The 12,586-nt window shown below is 44.5% G+C and overlaps 1 protein-coding gene across 1 annotated transcript in view; it reads right to left on the reverse strand.

Annotated features, from left to right (window-relative positions):
• Window positions 1–12,122: 12,122 nt before the first annotated feature.
• LOC141126770 (aldehyde dehydrogenase family 3 member B1-like) overlaps window positions 12,123–12,586 on the reverse strand; it is a 42,399-nt gene continuing 41,935 nt past the window's right edge. The window contains exon 10 of the mRNA XM_073612755.1: window positions 12,123–12,552. Coding sequence (XP_073468856.1) covers window positions 12,359–12,552 — 194 coding nt within the window. The 3' untranslated portion in view covers window positions 12,123–12,358. The remainder of the gene's footprint in view (window positions 12,553–12,586) is intronic.

The raw sequence follows: 12,586 nt of genomic DNA on the forward strand, positions 1-12,586 counted from the left end.
TGCCATACCCCGCAATACTCCGCAATACTCCGCAATACCCCGCCATACCCTGCCATACTCCGCAATACCCCGCCATACTCCGCAATACCCCGCCATGCTGAGCCATGCTCAGCTGTACTCGGCCTCTGTATGTGGCCAGGCTGTGGAAGTCTCACACATGTGGTATCGCCGTACTCAGGAGGATCAGGAGAATCTATTTTGGGGTGTCATTTTTGGTATGTACATGTTATGTGGTAGAAATATTGTATAAATGGACAACTTTGTGTTAAAAAAAAAAAAAGCGTTTTAACCACTTCCCGCCCGCCGGCCGTCATACAACGTCCTTGACTTTGTGCGGAGATATCTGAATGATGGTTGCAGCTACAGGCATCATTCAGATATCAGCTTTTTCAGCCGGCGATTCCCTACACCATGAGAACGATCATAGCAGCTGTTCCACTGCTTGATCGTTCTTACGGGAGGCGAGAGGGGACGACCCCCCTTCCCGCCGCCTTGCGGTGCTTCTACCGACTCACCGCTACGATCGAAGCCAGGATCTTTTTTTTTTTTTTTTTTTTTAATTTCAGGCTTCCCAGCCTAGAGGTGAGATGTGGGGTCTTATTGACCCCATATCTCACTGTAAAGAGGACCTGTCATGCCATATTCCTATTACAAGGATGTTTATATTCCTTGTAATAGGAATAAAAGTGGTCAAAAATTTTTTTTTTGGGAAAAAAGCATCAAACTAAAATAAATAAAGTAAAATGAACAATAAAAAAAAAAAATTTTTAAAACGCCCCTGTCCCTGTGTGCTCGCATGCAGAAGCGAACGCATACGTAAGTCCCGCCCACATATGAAAACGGTGTTCAAACCACACATGTGAGGTATCGCTGCGATCGGTAGAGCAAGAGCAATAATTTTGGCCCTAGACCTCCTCTGTAACTCAAAACATGTAACCAGTAAAAAATTTTAAAGCGTCGCCTATGGGGATTTTTGAGTAGCAAAGTTTGGCGCCATTCCACAAGCGCGTGCAATTTTGAAGGGTGACATGTTGGGTATCTATTTACTCGGCGTAACTTCATCTTTCACATTATGCAAAAACATTGGGCTAACTTTACTGTTTTGGTTTTTGTAAAGCACCAAACATTTTTTTTTCCAAAAAAAACGCGTTAAAAAAATTGCTGCGCAAATACCGTGCGAGATAAAAAGTTGCAACGACCGCCATTGTATTCTCTAGGGTCTTTGCTAAAAAACATATATAATGTTTTGGGGTTCTAAGTAATTTTCTAGCTAATAAATGATGATTTTTACATGTAGGAGAGAAATGTCAGAATTGGCCTGGGCACTCCAGAACGCCTGAAGGTGCTCCCTGCATGTTGGGCCTCTGTATGTGGCCACGCTGTGTAAAAGTCTCACACATGTGGTATCATCATACTCGGGAGTAATAGCAGAATGTGTTTTGGGGTGTAATCTGTGGTATGCATATGCGGTCTGTGAGAAATACCCTGCTAATATGACAATTTTGTGGAAAAAAAAAAAAAAAGTAAAAAAAAAACCTTGATTTTGCAAAGAATTGTGGGAAAAAATGACAACTTCAAAAAACTCACCATGCATCTTTCTAAATACCTTGGAATGTCTTCTTTCCAAAAAGGGGTCATTTGGGGGGTATTTGTACTTTTCTGGCATGTTAGGGTCTCAAGAAATTAGATAGGCCGTCAGTAATTCAGGTGTGATCAATTTTCAGATATGCGCACCATAGCTTTTGGACTCTATAACTTTCAAAAAGACCAAATAATATCCACCGATTTGGGTTATTTTTACCAAAGATATGTAGCGGTATAAATTTTGGCCAAAATATATGAAGAAAAATGACTAATTTGCAAAATATTATAACAGAAATGAAGAAAAATGTATTTTTTACAGATTTTTCGGTCTTTTTTCTTTTACGGCGCAAAAAATAAAGAACCCAGCAGTGATTAAATACCACCAAAAGAAAGCTCTATTTGTGTGAAAAAAAGGACAAAAGTTTCATAAAGATACAGTGTTGCATGACTGAGTAATTGTCATTCAAAATGTGAGAGCACCAAAAGCTGAAAATTGGTCTGGTTAGGAAGGGGGTTTAAGTGCCCAGTTGTCAAGTGGTTAAAGAATCAGTCCATCCAATAGTGATTGTTAGATATAGGTGGAATCTGGCGCAAACCCCAGAAATCAGCACAGGGATGGTGGGAACACCTCATAATGGACACAGCAGGTGTACAGACCTGGGAACTCAGCACATGGATCATCTACAGTAAGCCTGCAGTCAGAAGGCGCCAAGCGGACATCTTGCTACACCCACCCAAGTTTTGCATTTCACACTTATTTTTACCAGTAAACTCGGCTGATATAGTGAAATACGGGATTTGGAAATCCGTCTGACTGTTTTGATGTTGAATTTTAAAAGCAGCGATGAGCCTCCTGATCTCACAGGTTTGCTAATCGGACAGAACACCGCTGCTTTTAAGATTCAACATCAAAACAGACAGACAGATTTCTAAATACAGTAGTACCTTGGATTACGAGCGTAATCCGTTCCAGAAGCATGCTTGTAATCCAAAGCACTCGTATATCAAAACGAGTTTCCCCATAGAAGTCAATGGAAACGAAGATAATTCATTCCAGTGTCACTGCTAGTGCATGCAGTACCACGTGTGACCAGAGGAGGGGGGCACTAGAGACACTCGGAAAAACAGTGTTTCCGAGCGTCACCAGCGCCTCCCCCCCACCTCTGGTCACACGCGGTACTGCACACCCCAGAGGCTCTTCTTGTGAGACAATGCTCGCAAATCGAGTCAGCATTTTAAAAGAATAATAAATAAATTAAAAGCTCGTATTGTGAAACGCTTGTAATCCTCGTTACTCGCAATCCAAGGTTTTACTGTATGTATATCAGTATAAAAGCTCAGTTTACTGGTAGAAATAAGTGTGAAATGCAAAACTCCGCTGGGTGTAAAAAGATGTCTGCTTGGCAACTTCAGAATGTAGGTGTACTGCGGATGAATGCGGGGGTGTAGCAAGATGGCCGCGACAGGCAACGTCACTAAGGTTGCATTTTCCGATGGGTAGTGGCTTTCTGATAGAACACCGGCTGTCCCTCATTGTCAAACTCATACCCCCGCACCGCAGAGGAACTACAACTCCCAGCCTTCCCTGCCAGCTGCATCCAGTATGCACAGCAGATCGTGAGAGGACATGCTGGGGGTTGTAGTTACATAAAAGTGTCCTTCCTTCAACATGTGACTCTCCAGATTCCTTACAACTACAAGTCTCAGCAACCCCTCCCCCTCCACAGCTGGAGCATGCTGAGACTTGTAGTCCCCCCCATAGAGCCTCATGTCAGGGAGAAGATATGGAGCTGTAACCCTTCACCTTCCAGACATCCTCCATGCAGCTCCTCACTGCAATGAGCCTCTTATTCTACCTTCCCTGCTATTCTTACCTTCCCCCTCCCCCATTAGATTGTAAGCTCTATGACCAGGGCCCTCCAAACCCTCTTATAAAGAACTGTATAGTAACCATACAACTTCAATCTACATTGTAACGCTGTTGGAGTTATAGAAATCCTGTACTACAATAATAATAATAACAATCATATCAGGCACATGGTGCAACTTACCGCTCACCCCCAATCTCCGTCCTTCCGGGAACTCTACACTAATATTCGGTTCCTGGGGAAGAAACGTTCCTACAGCAAGACACAGGAAATGGCGACATCTAGTGGGAAGATTTATATGACAGTTCATCTTTATTGTGATTGTACTATTGGTGGATACAAGATGTATATGGGGAATCATCAAACATCTATAAAGTGTACAATGTGATATCAAAGCTGGGTGGGGTAATGAAAAACAACAATATAAAAAATGAAAATGACAGTAAAGAAACGGATAATTAAATTAACAATGCTCATCACAGCAACCTGACCACAGCGAGAACCTGAGAGAGGTTCTACTAACCCCTTCAGTACCCGGAACTTTTACCCCCTTCCTAGCCAGGCCAACAATTTTCAGCTTTTAGCGCTGTCACAGTTTGAATGACAATTACCCAATCATGCAACACTCTACCCACATGAGATTTTTATCATTTTTTTGAGACAGAGTTTTCTTTTGGTGGTATTTAATCACTACTGTTTTTTTTTTCACTGGGCACTGATGAGGCGGCACTGATAGTTGGCACTGATGGGCACTGATAAGGCTGCACTGATGTGCACTGATGAAGCAGCACTGATAGGTGGCACTGAAGAGCAATGGTTAGGCGGCACTGATGTGCACTGATGAGGCTGCACTGATAAGTGGCACTGATGGGCACTGATGAGGCTGCACTGATAGGCAATACTGATAGGTGGCACTGATGGGTACCGATAGACGGCACAGATAGGTGGCACTTATGAGGCTGCACTGATGGGCACTGATGAGTCGACACTGACGGGCACTAATGAGGCTGCACTGATGGGCACTGATAAGTGGCACTGATGGGCACTGATGAGGCTGCACTGATAAGCAATAATAATAGGTGGCACTGATGGGCACCGATAGACAGCACTGATGAGGCTGCACTGATATATGGCAGTGATAGGTGGCACTGATAATCAATGCCCTAATAATCAGTGTAAATGCGGGCTGTTGGAATTGCCGGGTACCGTCTCTCCTCTCCCCACGCTGTGATCAGCTGTGATTGGCCCTTCACCGCGATCTGTGATCAGCTGTGTATGAAAGACAGAACAGTCACAGAGCGCCCCCCAGAGGGGTTAAAAGGAGGTGTGTTCTGGGAGGACATCCATGGACACCCCCCCCCCATCCCCCCCCCCCCCAGAACTGGAGACCCGCACTGTATCTGTCTTTTGGCTATAGAGCAGTTGGGAAGGGATTAAGTCATCCGATTCCCCATAGAAGGAGGAAGAGTGACAACAAAGGAATATTCTAAATGGAGCGGAGAGGCTGAGTAAGCCAAGGTTGTCAGGAACGGCAGAAATTGAAGTAGGAATTTTTCTTAAAGTGAAATTTTACTCGTAATAACTTGATAAAAATAACAATGGTTCCATTTTCCCTAAACATCCTGAAATTGTCAATTCACTGTACAGTTTTGTGGCATTTACCACAAACCGCTCAGTAAATACGGCATGAAAAGTCGATTCACAGATGGAAATATATAATGAAATGCGTGCGGCAATTAAGTAGTGGCCCAGACATGAGGTATTTAAGGAATGTAAAAATATAATACCCAAGGGATTTCTTTAATTTGTAGCCATTTCCTCTCACTTCCTGTTTTGGCTATGGGACAGGAAATTAGGGGGAATCTCCCCAATGGGACACCGGTGGCAATTTGTTGGACAAATGGCTATGCAATTTTTTTTTTTTTTTTTTCTTCTATTTTTTTGTATTCCTTTTTATAAATAGACCCCAGAGAGTCAGCACTGACATCTACAGGTATGTACTCACCTCATAAGGTTCTGTGTTATACATGCCAATCCCTACATACGCTCCCTACATTATCCTTCCTGGGAGGTAACCGCAGTCTCTAAAGTCTGATCTCCCTGTTTTGTTTTTTTTTTTTTTTTTTTTTTTTTTAGAGAACTTCTGCTTTTGTCCCCTTTTTTATGTAAATTGGAAACAGAAATATTGAATATGAATATGCAATATTTACCTGACTAAAAAACAATTTTGAAAAGATATTGTTGTATTATCTGAAATAAAATAAATGTCTATAAAATAATTAAAATATTTAAAAAAAATACAAAAAAATTAAATGTATAAAGTCTCTAGCAGATACCTATAGAGTACAAGGATTGGATGGCAGTGAAGGGTGATAAATGGAATGGAAATAATATGAAATCGAGTAGTAAATTCAATAACAGTACTATTACATCAGACTATATGAAAAGTTTCCAGCAGATGGCAGCAGAGTATAATTAATGTAATGCCAATACAATTATTGTAAATAATATAAAAAATTCTGCTTCTACAGGAGTTTTGCATTTTGACAGTAGAAACAACTCACTGTTATCCTACAGTGTAGAATTCTGATGTAAGGGGGGAACACTGTGGCCTCTGGCATAAAGGGGAACTCTGATGTAAGGGGTGCTCTGAGTACCCTGATTTACCTTAGTGTACTCACTCAGAAGCAGGAGAGAGAAGGGGGGGGGACTTCAGTCACAGACAGGGATGGATGGTGAGCTCACTCACCCCTTGGCAGTCAGCACCTCTCATCCAGATGTATCTAAGGCTGCTGGACTTCAGATTTCCCTAACTTTCCTTTTCTGAGGCACAGCGCCGGGGATTGGAGTGTGGGCAGACACAGAGGGGTAGGGGTGTGGGGGGGGGGGTGCAGATCGAGCCCTCTTTCCTCTCCTGTCTGTGTGTGTGTGTTTGGGGGGGGGGATTGTTAGTGTTGGCTTTGGGCAGTGGGAAAGAGTGTAACAGATACTCTCAGCTTAGACAACTGCAGCCAGAAACCCTGCTGGGAAGCCATAGTCCAGTCTAAATAATGTGTCCGGGTTTCAGTCAGTCTGAAACCCGGACGCATGATTTCAAACCCAAACTGTCCGGGTGAATCCTGAACAGGGGGCAACCCTGCCTGGATGGGAGGGTGAGAGGTAATGTTTTCCCGGTTTTGTTTGGCAGGTTTTCTTTGAGTCCAACCCACTGATCCTGTGTTGTAGGAAAGGGATAGTGGTCCGGAGCTGGGAGCTTGAAGGGTAGAGAGTAGGAGAGCCACCCTTATGAGGAGAGAATGACGCTTGCTGCTGCAATTACGGTGATGTGGGACATCATCGGGACCTGGAGTTCATCCCCCGAAGACACTAGCCACTGGAGAATGCCACCGATGGACCCCTGCTCATACATGGACTCTACCCTTGCAGGTATGCCAGGGCAGCACGTAGCCAGAGTTAGGGTTAGAAATGTAGGATGAAAGCATACTTACCAACTGTCACAAATTTCCCGGTACATTCCCGGGATTTAGACCCTTTTTCCCGGATTTAGCCATTCCCGGGAAATGTCCCGGGAAATTCTTATTTTAACGATTTTTTTTTTCGCCGCTAGAGGTCTGTGGCAGACGGAGACAATGTCTCCAACGGCCGCCATTTTCCCGAAGACCAATTTACTGTTTAGCAATGGCCGGGTGGATGCCAATAGAATTTGAGCTGTGGCACCACCCACCTCTCGCCCCGCTGCCGTCTGTCTGTGACCTGATGTGGGAAGGGGCGGGGGTGGGCGGCGCCGCAGTTCAATTGCTATTGGCAGCCACCCAGCTATTTTGTCCCATTCTGATTAGTAATGGCGGCGGAGAGAGTCTACACTGCTGGGAATGCCTGATGGAAGGAAAGGGGGGCTCCATTGGGGGATGCCTGATGTAAGGACAGGACTCTGCTGGCAGTGCCTGATGTAAGGGGGGACTCCGCTGCAATGCCTTATGTAAGGGGGGACTCCGCTGCAATGCCTGATGTAAGGGGGGACTCCTCTGGCAATGTCTGATGTAAGGGGGGACTCCGCTGGCAATGTCTGATGTAAGAGGGGACTCTGATGGCAATACCTGATGTAAGGGGGGACTCCGCTGGCAATGTTTGATGTAAGGGGGGACTCTGCTGGCAATGTTTGATGTAAGGGGGGACTCTGCTGGCAATGCCTGATGTAAGGGAGGAGTCAGCTGGAAATGCCTGATGTAAGGGGACTCCGCTGGGGACACCTGATGGCATCTGTTGGCAGGCGACGTGGCAGGTGACACGCTCAGGGCTTCCATTGATTCTGCATTATGGCGAGATGTACAATGTAATAATAGAAATAATGCACTTCAATCATCCTGACACCATAACAACCTTGGTGCCGGGATGATTGAAGCGCCAACACCAGGTGTTTGGAGTATGTTTATCTGCTGATTTGTTAAACTTTCTGGAATACACATATTTCTATTGTTGTGTAGGATCTGGGCCTGCTGTCCCTCCATCCCTCTTTCTCTCTTTCTTTTTCTTTCTCTCTTTCTCCCTCCATCCCTCATTCATCTCATACCACACCCCTTCCGAGCCATGCCCATTTAAGACTCGCCCACTATTCCGCTCAAACCAAGCCCATTTTTTGCCACGGCGCGCTTCACGCGCCACATTTTTCTGTTATAGTATGCCCCGCCTACAAAAGAATGCCACGCCCCTAATTATAGCAAGGCTCCGCCCACATACAAAAAAGTGTCCCTAATTTTTTTTTTTTGCAATGTTGCCAACTATGTGAAAGACGTCTCGAATGTTGGGCTTTATAATATGTTGCATTTTTTCAAGTACAGCTTTTGAAACCTTGTTTCCTCCTGGTCTGAAGTTGCTCAAGGGGTGTAATGTAAGTAAATGGCACATTTCTGTGGCTCGGGTTACTAAAGCACTTTGGGATATAAAGACATCAGTACAAAGAGCCTGTGTAATATCGAGATACAAGTGGATATCAAGGGTAACGGAGGTTTACCAGGCAGCCAGTCATGAAGCATGTGCCTGTGACAGGTGAGAGAGCCTCTTGCAGCGAGGGAGTTGTTGTTGTTGGCACCATCTCCACGAGTGGTCATTTTCCTATAGCACCGGGAGCAGACTCACGCCGCAAAGGTCTCCAGGCCTGTGCACAGGTACGGAAGAGAAAGAGTTAAGTGGAGTGAAGTGCACACTTTGACTCTGAGCTAGGTTCACAGTAGGACCCCATACCATTACTGGGAGTGGGACTGCTGGATGAGGACAAGGCTCAGCACGTCCCTCCTAAATGCAAGTTACAGTGAAGGTGTACAATTATCACGAGGACCCGAGGGAGGGCGAAATGCATTGACATAATTTCCTGGTTTGACGTCACTTCCGGTCTGTGGAACGCACGCTATGAACGGCTGCTTCCTATATCTACAGCTCTATATACATGCCTGTTTTTAACCGTCTTTTTGTAATTACTGATCCCTATGCGCATTAAATCAACTTTTATAACAGTACTTCACTATTAGTCCATCCTCTTTTCATTTCTGGGTGCCTGTATATCCTGTTGAGAGCCTCCTATTGGAATCTATCATCTGATGTTTACACCGATCCACCAGCTCATGTTTTGACACCAGTCCAAGTGTGTGGGATACCATTTACAAGCCTGAAGTGACCCCTGGACTGCAAAGCTGGGGGTCGTCCTGTTCTGGTGAGTGGGGATGCGAAAGGGGGTGTCCCTGTACTCCTGCCAGTTTGTGAAGCATTTTTTGCACCTACTTCATTGTGGACTAACACTTCAGTTGCATTTATTTGGATTTTTATTTGGACTATTTGTTGACCCCCCCATGCAGTTTCGCTCTCCACCTGCACTGAGACATACAATAAATAGCAGCTAGACTAAAAATCCATTCAGAAATCAGATCAGGCAGCAATTGGTTGCCAGAGGTTACAGTGTATCATTACCGCTCACTGACTGGTTGCTAGAGGTTACAGCACACATTACAGCTCACTGATTAGTTGCTAGAGGTTACAGCACATGATTTCTGCTTACTGATTCTTTGCTAGAGTTTACAGCACATCATCTCCTCACTGCCTGCACACCATGGACTGGGGAGGTGAGGGGACTCATTAATAGACAGAAAACTCCTAGGGATCCTAGGACTCCTGGGATCATTGACAGTGCTGGGGGGAGGGTGTGATCAATGGCAGTGCTGGTTTTTATTTTTTACCGGCTACCAATATAAAGAGGAGTTTCAACACTGGCCACCAATGTAATAGGGGTTTATACTGACCACTAATGTATTAGAGGTTTACACTTACCACTAATGTATTAGGGGTTTACACTGACCACTAATGTAATAGGGGTTTACACTGACCACTAATGTAATAGGGATTTACACTGACCACTAATGTAATAGAAGCATTCACAGTAACCACCAAAGTAAGGAGGGATTTACACTGACCACCAATGTAAGGGGGACATTCACACTGGCCACTAGTGTAAAGGTAAGGATTCTACACCAAGCACCAATGTAACTGAGACATTAAACCTGCGTTCACATTTGTGTGTGTTGGGAACGCATGCAAAATCGTTTTCCTGACACCACAGAAACATGCTGCCCTTTAGCAGATACACAGCAGTGCCATCAATTGTTTTTGTGTGATTTTGAAAAAGGGTTTGGGACTTTCTTTCACATTTGTAGCACATAGAGCAGCCCATTGAAATGAATGGGCTGCCCTACATGTGACCTACATCTTTATCCACCCTGTCAGTACACCTTTACATCCTTAAACCCCTGCTAACCTCTGCACCCCAAACCTCCCCCATCCTCTCCACTCCAACCCTCTACCCCTTTAACTCCACCTGCCTCCTCTGCTCATCTTCGCACCCACATTCCTTACCTCCATACCTTCTTGCTCACCTGTGCACCCCAAACTGTAATTCCTACTCTACCCACCTCTGCACACCCCACACTACCCTCCCCCCCACTAATTTGCTTACTTTTGCAGAACAGGCTGATGATAGGCTTAATGACCACAGTTGTAGGCAGGACTTTCAAGCATGCCCCTTTATCTCCCCAGTGGACAGCATTCAGTATAGGTGATGGGGGCATGATATACATATGAATACCGCCTCTGTTTACATATGAATGCTGCTGGTCTGCCACTATTTACATATGAATGGCGGTATTTACATGTAAACACAGGGTCTGCAGGTGAGTCATCTGTACACAACAATAGGGCAGTGCTGGGCAGCAGTAGTAATTGAAGTTCACACTGAGATATCAGGACACAGCACAGGACTAAAACCTCAAGGTTCACGAGAATTTAAATTGGTAAAGTTGGAAAGTATGAGGCAGCTGCTTTGGGCCCCACAACAATGACAGGGCCCAGGGCAGCTGCCCCTTTTGCCCTGCCTTAACTGCTTCCCGACCACCTCACGCAGATATACTGTGGCAGAAGGGCACGTACAGGCAGATTTACGTACCTGTACGTTGCCCTTAAAGAGGTGGCTTGCGGGAGCTCCATGACTGTGATTGCGGGGATACCCGCAATCGTTTAACGACGAGGAAGAATGGGGAGATGCTAATGTAAACAAGCATCTCCCCGTTCTGCCTAGTGACACTGTCACTGATCTCTGCTCCCTGTAATCGGGAGAGGTGATCAGTGTCGTGTCACACACGGTCCCTCCCCCCTACAGTTAGAATCACTCCCTAGGACACACTTAACCCCTACAGCGCCACCTAGAGGCTAACCCCTTCACTGCCAGTCACATTTACACAGTAATCAATGCATTTTTAATTGCTGTATAAATGTGAATGGTCCCAAAATCACGCCAAAAGTGTCCGATGTGTCCGCCATAATGTTGCAGTCACGATAAAAATCGCTGATTGCCGCCATTACTAGTAAAAAAAAAAAATTAATAAAAATGCCATAAAACTATCCCCTATTTTGTAGATGCTATAACTTTTGCGCAAACCAATCAATAAATGCTTATTGCGATTTTTTTTACCAAAAATATGTAGAAGAATACGTATCGGCCTAAACTGAGGAAAAAAATGTTTTTTTATATATTTTTGGGGATATTTATTATAGAAAAAACTAAAAAATATAGCTTTCTTTTCAAAATTGTCGCTCTTTTTTTGTTTATAGCGCAAAAAATAAAAACCACGGAGGTGATCAAATACTACCAAAAGAAAGCTCTATTTGTGGGGAAAAAAGGACGTCAATTTTGTTTGGGAGCCACGTCGCACGACCACGCAATTGTTAGTTAAAGCGACGCAGTGCCGTATCGCAAAAAGTGCTCTGGTCTTTGGCCAGCCAAATGGTCCAGGGCTTAAGTGGTTAAAGACGGCCCTGGTTATAGGGGGGAAAAAAAAGGGATTGTGGGACTTTGCATGAAACACACCACCGGACTATGATAAATCAATTATAAACTAAAGTGGCATTTATTGGATATCTCCTCTCAGCCCCCATCAGGCCCAAAATTCGCCCCCCAAAAATGGCAGCTTTGATTGGCGGCTGTGGGGAAATGTTAATATTTACCAGAAATAAAAATCACACCTGATTGGCATCTTACACGCAATCCCATTGTACCGTATGTGGGGCATCTGCTGGTGGCAGGATCAAGAGCCTTTCCCATTTCCAAAACATAACCAAACAAGACGTGTGTTTTTTTTTTTTTTTATTCATTTAATAAAGATGATACAGAATTATTTTTATATATACAGATATAAAATAAAAATAAAAATTTTGAGTTTAGTGCTTCCGGCCACGTATAAAATATGAACAGGATTTCCGTTGTGCGACAATTTCATACAACCTGGGACGGAATGGCTTCGGTTCTGTGATCCACGTGCATTTGGCGATCAATTCGATGATTTGAGTCTGCAATTGTTTCCTGATCTTCAGGAGATAACGCAACCTCCTTTCCGCTTCACCCCTGTCATGGAGAGGATGAATCCCAGCCGACTTTCACTGTATGGTGGGTAACGCGCCTCATTCAATTTCTCACGGCCATCGCTGCGCAGGAGGCACGCCCGCTTATGAGAAAAGGTATCGAAGGTAAACTTGCCATGATACATGCCCATCCCGCTGTGTCCTGCAAGATAAAGGACAGATGCTGTAAGATCGTC

This window comes from Aquarana catesbeiana, linkage group LG02, assembly GCF_042186555.1.
Source record: "Aquarana catesbeiana isolate 2022-GZ linkage group LG02, ASM4218655v1, whole genome shotgun sequence".
Classification (NCBI taxonomy): Eukaryota; Metazoa; Chordata; class Amphibia; order Anura; family Ranidae; genus Aquarana; species Aquarana catesbeiana.